The following is a 12607-nucleotide window of genomic DNA, read 5'->3' as shown; positions in this document are numbered from 1 at the left end:
GGCGGCCACTCAAGCCCCCAGAGTTGAGCTGCGATGGGGCTGCTGCTTCCTGCGCCTCCTGCAAAGCGAGGGCGTTCCAAGCCAGGCCACTGAGCGTCCTGCAGTGGACAGAAGGACAAGGGCTCATCCAGCCCAGCCTCCTTGTCGAGTTTCCAACTCCGTCCCAGGTCTGAGCGTCACCGCAACGCGCAGCGAGGCCGAGAGATGAGCCCATTCCCAGAGGCGAAAGCGGAGCTTGGGTGGGAGCGGCGATTCGCGGTCGCCCGGGACGGCACGCAGCGAACGCAGCACTTTCAGGGGGCGCCCTGGGGGGGGCTGCTCCAGGAAGGGGCCTTGGAGGGGCGCGAGCCCCGGAACGCTGAGGCAGCCCGGCCCACGGCGTTGCCTGGTGCGCGGTTGCCGAGTGACCGGAGCTGTTGGCCCTCCGGCGGAACACCGAGACGCTGGCTCGCTGCGCGCTCGCCGCTCCCACCATGGCCTCCCGCAGCGCGGGCACCCTGCTGACCGAGTTCAACGCCGCCTACGTGCCCCCCGCGCTCACGCCCGGGTAAGCCGCCCCCACGCTGAGCCCGCGGCGGCACCCCTCCCTGCCCCCTCCGCAAAAACCCTCCTCCGGCGTCGGAAGTCGGCCGCTGCCGCTTTGGGGCGTGAAGGAACCTGAGTTGCCAGTTTTTCGCCGGTCTTCCTGGGGGTGGGGCGGGGCGCGCTCCCGGCAGCAGTGGCTGGGCGCTGGCCGGGGCCTCTCCAGATCCCCCTAGGTAGCAAGTCGGTCCCTAGCCCGCGCAGAATACACCCAGGCTGAGATAAGGGGACCTCCAGTGGATTGGGGCAGAGGAGGGGGCTGGAGAGGTCGACACAGTACGGGGTTGGTGTTTGGAGACACCCAGGCAGGAATGAGAAGGTGGGAATCCTCGGCAAGTGAGCAGGGTCTTCGACCCCCAGCACGGTTTAGGGGCACTCAGGACTCGCGCCGCATTAGAACTTGTCGTTTGAAGAAGCAAAGAGACCTGGTGGGCACTCGGGGATGGGGCTCGAAGAATCCGGCTACAGGACAGGCAGTCGTGAAGAAGCAAAGAGACCTGGTGGGCACTCGGGGATGGGGCTCGAAGAATCCGGCTACAGGACAGGCAGTCGTGTGCACTATCCACGGGCGTGTGGTCGGTTCGCTCACTGATCTCTCTTCATCCTCACAGAATGCTGGCTCTGCAAGTTTCCCAGCCTCCCAGGGTTGTCTTGCCTTTAGCACTGCCAGGTGCTGGGCCAGTCCTGCCTTTTCTTTCTCTTGATGTTCTCAAACTCCAAACATCTAAGATGCAAGTCTGATTGTTTCCTTCCTTTCCTTCTCCCAAAGTGCCTGAGATGTCCACTGCCAACCTCCTTTCCAGGGTATAAGATTGTCTTATCTCTCCTATCAGTCAACAGGGTATTGAGGGCAAGAGCTGCATTCTGAGAAGCTGCTTGCACTGTATCAGCACATCTGTGCAAAATGAATGAATGAATGAATGAATGAATGAATGAAATTAATGTCTTGAGAGTTATGCAGTTAGGTCTTCTTGTGGGTGAAAAAAAAACCATATGCTCTCCCCTGTGAACTGAACAGGGTGTAAAAATGAACACAAGACCTCACAATATATTTTGTATGAAGTTGGGTTGTTTAGAAGCAGGACAGGCAAGGCATATAAGGGGCAATGGCATTAAAATCATTTCTGCACATAGAGGTAGGGCAGTAACTAGGGGATGGTTACTGCCCGTTTAATCCAGCCTATTTGAGGGCAGGACCTTGGAGAGCTCAAAAGCGACTTGGGTTCCCATCAGACAAAGCTGATTTACTAGGACGCAGTCTCCTATTAATTCTTTCGTTCATTTAGGCATTCACTTGATAGAGATGTGTTGCGTGCTTGAGATATGCCAGGTGTTATATTGAGACAAAAACAAGGTGTGTGGGGGGAGTTGCCCTTGCAGGGCTTCCATCCATAAGGTTTAGTTCAAATCCTTTTTTGTTCATGGTGTTTATACCGGGTTCTGGGTGTTTATCATGAGGTTTGATTTTATACATTAATATGTTTTTTCCTTAAGTCTCTCAGTCTCCAATTGGAACTTAGCCCTCCCCTGTGGTTCTTCTATTCTGTTTAGGTGTGTGTGTGTGTGTGTGTGTGTGTGTGTGTGTGTGTGTGGTGGGGGGAGTGTGATTGTTTCAAAAGCAATCCCAGGATACTTTTCTGTCCACAACACTTGTCTGCAGTTCCCTTGAGCGCTCTGTCCTGTGAATGATCTAGAAATTGTGACAACAAATGAATCGTAAACAAGGCCCCGAGCCTGGCCCGTTATTCTGAGCAGCTGAGCCTGGACTTGCTGCTTTCTCGGCTGGATCTTCGTGGGAGGGCTATGCTCTCCTTCAGGACCCCCATCAGTGAGGGGCGAATGGAGTCTTCTTATCTTTCCAAATGCTACCTCATTGGCAGCTTTGTTAACTTAATGAAAGAGTCCCAGAGTCCCCACCACACTTGGATAGTTATTTTTGTGTGTCTTTTCAAACATAAATCACAGGGTTTTTGGTGCAGCCATTCTCTTCTGAGACTCAAATCATCCCTCTTACCAGTTCCACTCATAGAGACAGAGAATATCCACAGTGGTAAGGACCTCAGAGATCATGTAACCCACCCTCTCCTATTTCAGATGCCATCACTGAGGTCCTGGGGGGACTTTCCTGAACCCCAGGCTGGTGATGGAAATGCTGGGCTGGAACCAGCACCATGAACCGCCGTTTATGAGTACCTAATATGTGGCAGGCACTGTGTTCGTTTCTTCACAAACTTTAAAAAAACAATCCTTTACAACAACCTGGAAGAGAAATGAGCAGCTGGCCCCAGGTCATTCAGCAAGTTGCCCAGTCAGGTCTTTGTGACTTAACACCCCCATTCTCCCATCCCTCCAATTGTTAGCTACTATCCTTACTTAGATCCCTACAGTGTTTAAGGCCTGGTTCTAGCTACCGTGGGGAACGGGATGCTGGTCTTCAGACTAGTTGGCTAGGGTGCTCCTTCTCATCCCTTGCTGCTGCTTGAGGTGGCACAGCCTTCAAGCACCTTGCCACTGTCTGGCCCGTGCACCATCCCTGCAGTAAGCAGGGACCCCTTGGGTGAGAGTCCTTGGGATTGTAAAGCCTTTTAAGGTATACAGCTGGCCAAGTGACCCTCGTGTCTCCTGCCTGCCGGTCAGATCTGGGTGACATTCATTCTCTTGCTCTGTCTCCCACCACAGCTCACCAGATCTCAGTGCAAACACTTGACCTGCCATAGTGCATTCATTCATGCCCGAACTGCTTCTGCCCCTGATGCCCACAGCTCATGCAGGGGTACTCACACTTGAGCCCCTCGTCCATCTTCCTAGAGTGGCAGCTCTGCCCGTATCAGCTACTGAGCTGGGCCTGGACCTCAGGGACCTCCAGACTATGAATCAGTGCATTCTATACTGGCCATTGTCAAGAGGGTGGTCCCGCAAGGTGGCTGTGCCCCCTTTCCTGGAGTCCCTATACAACAGGCAAACTAGTGGTATACTGGTAAATGTTTACCAATCAGCTCTCTGGAGAGAAAAGGCCTTGATTTGTAGCATTCACACTTATCTGTGCTATAAATACTTCTGCCACAGCTGATTTTAAGCTGTCAGTATGATGTCACTGAGCACAGAGTTGGGAAGAGATATGCAGCAACAGGGCACCACACAAAAATCCCACTGTACAGATACAATTGACAGAAGTTACTTCAAGAACACGCACAATAGTGAAATGTATAAAATAATTAGGAGGTGCTGAGTTTTGAGAACTCATTACTTTTGTTTTTAATATAATTTCTATAATTGTAACTTTATGTAATTTAATATTTAATACTGGCTTGTTTAACAACAGGTTTGCAAAAGTCCTGAAAATTCAGCAATCAGCTCTCTTGAGCCAGTGTAAGCCGATATAAGCTGCTGCTAGCCCACCTCTCCCCTATCCTGCCAGCTTGCTCGGGCCTGAGCTCTCCTGCTCAGTGTGAGAGAGGTGCGGGCCAGCTGAGGGGAGGGGCGGGTTTGGATGCTGCATTTCATTCCAGCCCAGCTCTGGCCCTGCAGGTGCCGCCTGAAGACAGCCTGGTGCATCTGGGGTGTGAAACAAAGGCTCTCAGGGGGATGTAGGAGACCCTGTGTGTCCAGATAGGTCACTGATGCCCCTCACACAACCCTGAGGAACAGGGCAGCCTTACTCCAAACAGGGGTCCCGGGCCCTGGAGACCTGGGCTTTGTAACAGGTCCCTCCTTTTCTCCAAAAGAATTATCAGCTCTTAAAAATATGCCTCCATTTGTCAGTTCAACTCAACAAATATTTACAAAGTGCCACCTGCTGAGTGCCAGGCATGCCAGGGATGAAGATATGAATGGAACAAAGCCCTCTCACCCCACGGAGTTTATGGTTCAGAAGGAAGAATTTACTAAGGGCCAGGTCATTACAACACAGCAGGACGTGAACTGAGACGTGGGAGAGACACAGAGAGCAATGACAATCCCATGGAGGGGACAGGCATGGTCCCTGGATGGGTCAGAAGAGCTTCTGACAAAAAGGGGGGATTTGGAACGCTCCTTGACGGATGGATAAGATCACAGCGTGAGCAGAGCAGTAGAACGGCGTCTTCGGGAAGGAGGGATGGTTTGGGGAAAACAAACACGGGGTGGGGTGCCGGCAGGATATAGGTCCACAACGGAAATGGCCTGTTTGGCTGCAGTGGAAGAGCTATGGCATGAAAGTGGATGATGAGACTGAAAGGACCTTTCCCAGAGGCTGTGTCAAGCAGGGCCTTGAGCGCCTCTCCCAGCTTGTTCTTAGTTTCATAGGGAGCCCGGGAAGGTTTGCCCAGGGGAAGGATCTGATCAGAACGGTACTCAGCAGGAAGTATTGTGCAGAGGGCACATGTGGAATGAGGACATGCTAAATAGTAACAAGTTAATTAGTTAATAAGGCTGCTCATGGGATCCTAGAGGGCTCACGGTAATTACTTTTCATGTTAGCTATGGGGCCAACCAGTGCTATGAAGAGGCAGGCAGGGACAGCTCCCTGTCCGCATAGCAACCACCTGGGCACGTGTGATTGTGCCCACGGGCTGACCGACCACTGTCTCCTGGCTTATGTGGTGTGCAGGTGGGCGAGGAACACAGGGGCGTTGAAGGGGTCAGAGGCCCCGCCATGAGACCTGCCATTCTCCCGTTCCTCTCCACCGTGACCTGCCACACAGCCAACAAAACGGGCCTTCAGAAAGCTCTCCAATGGAACCTCACGGTCATGGTCAAGGTACACAAATGCAAGTGCACACAAGGGACACAGACCTAGGTAGCCAAGGTGTGCCCACTGAGTGCTAAATACATGTGACCACTGTGCATGAGCTTTCACACGTGCCCTTCTCTGAGCAGCTAGTTCCGAACAGAACCCGGAATCCAGGAAGAACTTTGGGAGGACTGCGGAGGAGAGGGCTCCTATTCTATTGGAATGCAAATACCTTGGCATTCAGAGAAGGTGGAAACTCAGGGAGCAGAGGAGGAGTATGTAGAGAGCCTGGGGGTGGCGAAGAGAAGAATCACAAGAACACGTCACATTTCTATAGCTACTTTCCTCAGAGGAGCGCAAATGCCCCTGTGGGTGGGATGCTTTGCAACAGAGCCAAGCCCCTTTGCAAACAATGTTCCAGGACATGGTACTCCCAGGTTTCTGGACTCCTGCCTCCTCCAGCGAACATCTATTGAACACCTGTCACATGTCAGGTGCTGTGTAGGTGCTGAGATAAAGAACACAGATTAGCAGAAGAAATGAACTAATCTGGATCTGTATATCTGGGCAGGTCGTAAGGGACCACTTAGTGCTGGGAGGCAAGGAGCAGGGCTTGGGGGTGTGGACAAGTGTAACATTCTTGATGGCAGAAGGCACGGGGCAAGAACCCAGTGCGGGGAGAGAGAAAAGGGCGGGGTGGGGAGGGAAGCATTTACACGTGGAGAACTGCACGTGGCCCCCGACCATGTGCTGTAGGCCACGGGGGTAGAGCTGTGAAGCTGGAGAGGAAGACAGGAGTCAGGCCACAGACGGCCTTGACTGCCATGCTGAGGATTTGACTTAGAAAGTTTAGCCTGGATGAAGTGTGGAAAATGGGTTAGAGGTACCAGTGCAGTTAGGATGCTGCTGCCACATCCACGCGCAAGGCGACGTGGCCTGAGCTCAGGTGCAGGAGGTGGAGCTACAGGGCTTGCTGACTGACTGGGTGTGAGGGAGGCCGCTGAGGGAGGTGCGTGCCCACGTTCCCACCTTGGACATCCGGGTGGTGCTCTTCAATGACATGGACCAGACTGTTGGGGAAGGTGGGGATGGGGAACACCCAAGGGAGATGTTTAGTGTGCAACTGTCTGCAGGGGTCTGAAGCGTGGAGGGAACTTCTGGACCGGAGCTGTAGACCAGGGGTCACCCACACGCAGGTGAAGGTTAAGGCCACATGACACCCCCCCCCCCAGGGAGACTGTGTGGTCCAAAGGACATGAGCAAAGGAGGAGCATCATGAGGAGGAGGAGACTGGGGAGGAACAGGTCAGAGACGTAGGTGAAAACCAACAGAAAAAACAAGAGAACATGAAAAATACCAAGAGTGGTGCTTTAAGAAGAGAGAGGTTGACCATGTCCGGTGCTGTGGGAAGGCCTCTGGTGACCCTGTCAAGGGCCAGTTCAGTGGCCTCACAGGAGCAGGACCAGGTTTCCGAGGGTGGGGAGCGGAGGGAAACCCTCAGCTGTGCTCACGGGAGAAGCCCGGAGCCTCAGGAGGCCACCTCACCTTCGGCCCAGCCTTGGAAGTGGGCCATGGAGGAGGAGTGACTTGTCTACAGATTGCTGACAGGCTCAGGAGGGAACCCCAGTGTCCTGGCCCCTGTGGAAGCCTCTGGTCTGGAGATGTGAGCACCCTAGAGGTCTAGGGGAGGGAGAGGTCCACAGTCTCTCACTTGTCCCTCCCCCAGAGACCTGAGCTGGGCAGTGCACTCTAGGAAGCCTCGCGGGGCTCAGAGGTGACCCGTGGAGCCCACTGGCCTCACCGCCAGTTTTAAGGACCTCCTGTGCAGGTGGCCCTGGAGCCCTTTGCTGTCCCCCCCCACCCCTGCCATTACAGGTACAAAGGCCATGTTCCCAGCGTGGCCTTCTCCTTTGGCTCCACCTACGGCACCACCACCCTCAAGTACTTCCAGGACCACCGCCACGCAGCCCTGGAGAAGAGCTACACTCCCTTCAGCAAAGGCGGCCGCTTTCCGACCATCTTCTCCCCAAACCCCAACCTGGCGCTGAGCCCCCGCGTCTGGGACCGCTGGTCGCACACGCCCTGCTACACCCGCTTCAGCCTGGACAGCGGCCGCTCCGCCGGCCTCGCCCGCTTCTACCAGGTGGGCTGGGGCCAGGGAGCCCTCACTCCCACAGCGCCTCTGTTTGCTTCACAGAGCCCTGAGCCAACAGGGACCTTAGGGAAGGGCTCGGGACTCTGCTTCTCTGGCCTCTCCTCACCCAGGGACCCCAGTGACTCTTGTCCCTGCTCCCCCACTGCCCGGGGAGCTAGAGCCTTTGGGGATGTTCCTGCCCTCTCCTCTGCCCTGTGTCCTCTGGGCCCTGTGGACCCTTGCTTACCTCTGCCTGAGTCAAAGGCCAAAACTTGACCCCCTGGATGAACCATGCATGCACAAAGGCTCACTAAGTCCCCACCCAGCTCCAGCCCCACACCTGCTCCCAGCTGCACTGGCCCACCTGGAGCCTGGGGCCCACCTGACACTTCCTGCTCACAGGCCTCTGAGGATGTGCCCCAAGTCGGCCTCAGCCCCAGCCTGGACCCTAACTGCCCTCAAGGGAAGAGGCAAATGGAGGGGGACCTGCCCGCACTCCGGTGCTCTTGTCCTGCTCCTCTGGCTCTGGTGCAGACACTTTTCAGCAGGCCACGGGTGCTCAGCGACCGTAGTGGGAGCCAGGGCTCATTCTCTGCTCGTTTCTGGAAACCACACTCTCCTTTACTTCCCTTGCAAACATCCCTGCCGCCTGATTAAAGACATGGGTGCCCAGGAAGCTCCAGGGGCAGGTCCAGGTCGATGTTCTCAGACTCCGAGGAGCTGTGGGACCATCTCAGTGGGCCTGGGAAGGCCTTTGCTCTCCATCATGGCTCTCACACAGGGCACATTTTGTCCCGGAGGGAGGGATAGGAAGAAAGACACACACGGAACTTACCTGGCCACTTGCTGAGCTGGGCCTCACATAGCTTACTCTTGTTGGTCACTTTTCTCATTCACTCTCCACAGCAAAGCTGGTGTGGTGCATGTCCTTACTCCCGTTAGGCAGGTGAGAAGCCAAGCTCAGAGAGGTCACCCAGCTGGGATGTCCTCTGGGGCACTAGGCGAGACAGGCACTACCCTTCCTAGGGTACAGCCAGGCAGGTACTGCAGGTGCCCAGGGTCACTTCTGCACACTGACAACCTGCCTTCTCTTCCTTGGTTGGACTGTAGATGGCACAGCAGCATCGGGAGTACTATCGAGACAAGACTGGCCTCGTGCCCCGGGTCCCTTACTTCGTGCTGCCTGTGAGGGAATGGGATCGGTACCCCATCCCCACCGACCTGTGAGTGCCCGCCCTCCCTCCACCCCTACACCTAACAGTCACGTGTCCACAGGGCACCTGCTCTCAGCCAGGCATGCAGGCACCCAGACTGAGAAAGGAGTTAAGACCCTGCCCTAAAAAGCCTTTGCCCTAAAGGCTGATAGCAAAAGAGCAAGTGGGTCGGGGTTCTGGAAGCCTCAGGATGCCAGGAACCTGAATGGGCTGAACCAGAAAGAGTGTGTTCGTGGCTAGAAGCCTTGGAAGTTCGGGAGCAAAGCCCATAATTTGTGCCACGCTGAATCTGTAGGCTTCTTCCCTCGCAATGGCCCTCGCTCAAACGCGGTGCAGCTGCTCTGAGCAGCGGGGAGCTGCTGCCCTCTGGTGGACATAGAGGACACTACACAGAGCGGGGAATCGGTGTCCCTAACCCTTAGCAGACTTGAAAAATGTTCTCCTAGGGTGTTGAAAGTAGCTTTCAAAGTCCAACTGTCCATCTGACAAAACATAAACATTCCTCAATGCCTGCACCTCACTGCTTTTACCCAGGAGAGCTCTTTTCCTCCAGGGAAGGCCAGCTCTGGCTGCAAGATGACCCAGGCACACGGTCTCCTCACTTTCCCTCCTGATGCCCACCCAGGCAGGGGGATCAGAACTCTATGCCATCAGGGTGTCATGTGGGGTAGGGGGCATCAGGAGGTCAGTGGACAGATCTTAGGTTTCCAACTCCATGCTGACCCCTTGCTTGCCTCGAAAGCCCTGAGCTTTGCCATCACCATTGCTGATAAAGCAGCAACCCTCTCCATAGAGTTCAATGAATTCTAAAGAAACAGATTTAACTGCCTCCATAGGTTCCTCTCTGCAAGATAGATGAGCTTATTTTATAAACAGAAGGCTTAGCGATAGCCTTGGAAATTTGTGCCTGGAGGCAAGTCTGGTTGGAGGTAGAACCTGGAGGAATCTGGGTCTCCTGGTGCCAATGCTAGGACCTTGGGTTAGCCATCTCCTCCCCTTTGGGTGGCTCTTAGTCAGTCCAAACCCTGGGGACAGTGTGTGACTTTTCCTGGGGTCAGATCTCCTCTTGAAACCACTCTGGGTAGGATTTGCTCCTCCCACAGTTGTGGGGGACCCAGGGAACTCCAACTTTGTTTTTTGTCCAAACTTTCTGGCAGCCTGTGCTGCTGCTGCTGGTACCATGCCCAGTATAGAGGGCCGACCAGGTGGTTGGGAGTAAGAGTGTCAGTGCCTGCAGTCAGCCCTTTCCTTGATTGCCTGGGGCAAGTTCCTGCCCTTCCCCAAGTTTCATCGCCATCATTGACTTCATCATCACCAACATCACCACCACCACCATCACTATCACCAACATCACTACCACCACCACCATCATATCACTACCATCACCATCATCACCATCACCACCATCACATCACCACAACCACCATCATCACCATCACCACCATCACCATTACCACCACCACCATCACATCACAACCACCATCAGCACCATCACCATCTCTTATAACATTTGTTGAGTTTTTGCTCCTTGTCTAGCATTATGTTAAGTGCTTCTTATGTATTACCTCTTTTACTCCTCAAAACAAAGGTAAGAGGGAGGTACCAACATCAGTTCATTTTATATGTGTATACTTCTAGCAGGAGTTGGGTCAGAATCCATCCCAGGTCTGTCTGACATCCATAGCTTGCTCTTAACCACTCCACTGTAGTGCAAATACAAGTTATTTCAAGTGCAGGGTGACTTGGTCAACATGCGTCAATGTTGGCAAATGGGCAGATAGGGCGGTGGGTGAGCATTTTCTGCCCTCTCCCCAGCACACGGCATAACATTGACTCTGTCCTCACCCCCAGGCCTCCTCTGAGCCCAAAGCAGAAGTGGCACCTTTTAAGAGTATCCCCTGAGAACCTGAAGACCTACCAGACGTTCCCGTCGGGGAAGAGGGTCTCCTCACAGGAGCGGGAGAAGAGAGACTCCTACTTTGAGTTCAGAGCCTGATGCCTGCAAGCCATGCCCTTGACCAGGTTGGCCTTTTGGAATAAAATCTTTAGCCACCACAATCCCATACTCCTCTCCTCTGAGCCTCAGGAGCATTGGCTACAACAGGATAGCATTTCAGGGTCACATAGCACTATGACTTAAGGGCTGTGGAACATTCAAGCCACAGCATTCAAGCCATGAAAAAGTAGCGCCCAGTGACCTTCTCAGCCACCTCTGCCCCTGAGGTGAAGGAGGTCAAACTGAGGGCAGTATGGCTCCTGAGTCTTGGTGGCAGAGCTACTTGTCATCTGCTCCCATTGATATAACCAAGGAAGGCCCATTATCCCATGTCTGAGAATGGGAGTGATGGGACTCCAGACAATGGCACTGGGTGTTGTATGCAAAGCAGTTTCCATTTGGGCCCTGGCTCAGCACTGCTTAGCACACACACTAACCTGAACCAGAAGTGATGTGATTGATAGAGATACTGAGGCTCTGAGAAGTTGCCCAAGCTCACACAGCTTGGAAATGACACAGCCAGGATTTGAACCCAGGTCTTTCTGACTCTGAAGCCCTGGTTTTTCTACATACCCTGCTTGTGGTCCATGTGGAGACTGCGGGGCAGGGATGACGCAACCCCTGGGATCCCAAAGGACCATGTGGTGCCTGGGAGAAGCTCTCTTTCCTGCATTCTGCCCAGAATGGCATGGACAGGCTGGTGTGTCATCTACCCCAGGACTGTTTCTAGAAGGGGACATGAGGGAATGACCCAGGATAAGTCACTCTTCAAAGACTCTTTTTGTTTCGGGAAACTCTAGGCCAGATGTGTGCTCTGGGAAGAGGTTCCGAGGTCACATGCCTGAGTGGGAGGGTCACATCCCTGGAAGGGCGGGATTGGGAGTGTCTGCTCTCACCAGGCTGTTGCTTCCCTCCTCCTTGGAGGCCTCCTGCCTGGGACAGGGGACACGATGAGGGTGACAGCCCCTCTGTATACAGGCTCTGGGATGGTGTATCCACACCTCAGGAGTCTGCCAACATTCCAGCGTCTCCTGGATTGGATCAAGGGACTCCATCCAGCAACAGGGCCTCTATTGCCCCTGAATAGTGAGTCAGGACCCAAAGGGAAGGGGACCACTGCGGGTTCAAGTACAGCGGGTGAAACAGCCCTTCCCCTGTGAGCCAGCATTTTGACTTCCCTGACCTCCCACCAGGACAGTGCAAATAAGGAAAACCATGTCCCTATCTGATAGGCATCTGACAGCTCTCAGAGACCCCCAGAAGGGGCTTCTCCTATGTCCCAGGAGCTGGACCCCAAAGGGTCCCGAAGGGGGCCAAATTCCTTCCAGGGCTTGGCCAAATAGCAAAGCAAATAAATCTCGATTTCTGGTCACACACAATCACATCCCAAAGGCCTGGGGGTGTCATGGGGGCCAAGATGTCCTCTCCCACGACCAGGGCGAGGAAGCCAGGCGCCAGCTGGAATGACAGCTATGAGCACCTCTGTGCAGGCCGATGGAGAGCTGGGAGGGAAGGTGGGGGAGGCTCAGTGGAGGGAGGGAAGGGCGTATCCTTTCCCGGAGGACTTCATCCCACTTGGCCTGGTCCCTGCTGTGACAAAGGTTGGGATGTGAAGCCTGCCCTTGGAAAGACTGGCCATTCCTGCTTGCTTGGCGTCATTGGTGAACTTAAGCCCTGGAACGATCAGTTCTTAATAAAAAACCCAAAAACTTCTATGTGACCCTGCATTTGAAAAATGATGAATTGACGGGCACAGAAAAGGCGTTTCTTTTGCTTTATTAAATAAACAGTATTCTGTAAGGGACAGCAACAAAGTCGTACTTCTAATCAGAGTCCCCTAGAGCCTGGAAGGGGTTGGATTCCAAGTTCCAGTGGTCCCCTGCGGTCACCAGATTAGGTTTGTGAGGCCACATCAGCATCCCCAGAAGTGGATCCGAAAAGAGCTGAAAGAATCCATGAGCTGCTTCGAG

The 12607-nt window shown here is 54.1% G+C and overlaps 1 protein-coding gene across 1 annotated transcript; it reads left to right on the top strand.

Moving 5' to 3' along the window:
• The first annotated feature begins 447 nt into the window (after positions 1-447).
• Positions 448-10808, top strand: CIMIP2C (ciliary microtubule inner protein 2C). The gene is made up of 4 exons (XM_066372416.1): positions 448-547; positions 7169-7436; positions 8538-8650; positions 10493-10808. The coding sequence occupies exons 1-4, from the start codon at positions 474-476 to the stop codon at positions 10635-10637; spliced, it is 600 nt and encodes a 199-aa protein (XP_066228513.1). The 5' UTR covers positions 448-473; the 3' UTR covers positions 10638-10808.
• The last annotated feature ends 1799 nt before the right edge of the window (positions 10809-12607 follow it).

The sequence above is a fragment of the Saccopteryx leptura genome, chromosome 3, assembly GCF_036850995.1.
Source record: "Saccopteryx leptura isolate mSacLep1 chromosome 3, mSacLep1_pri_phased_curated, whole genome shotgun sequence".
In the NCBI taxonomy this organism is placed as follows: Eukaryota; Metazoa; Chordata; class Mammalia; order Chiroptera; family Emballonuridae; genus Saccopteryx; species Saccopteryx leptura.
The sequence above is the reverse complement of the archived record's forward strand: the minus strand, read 5'-3'. Positions and strand labels throughout refer to the sequence as shown.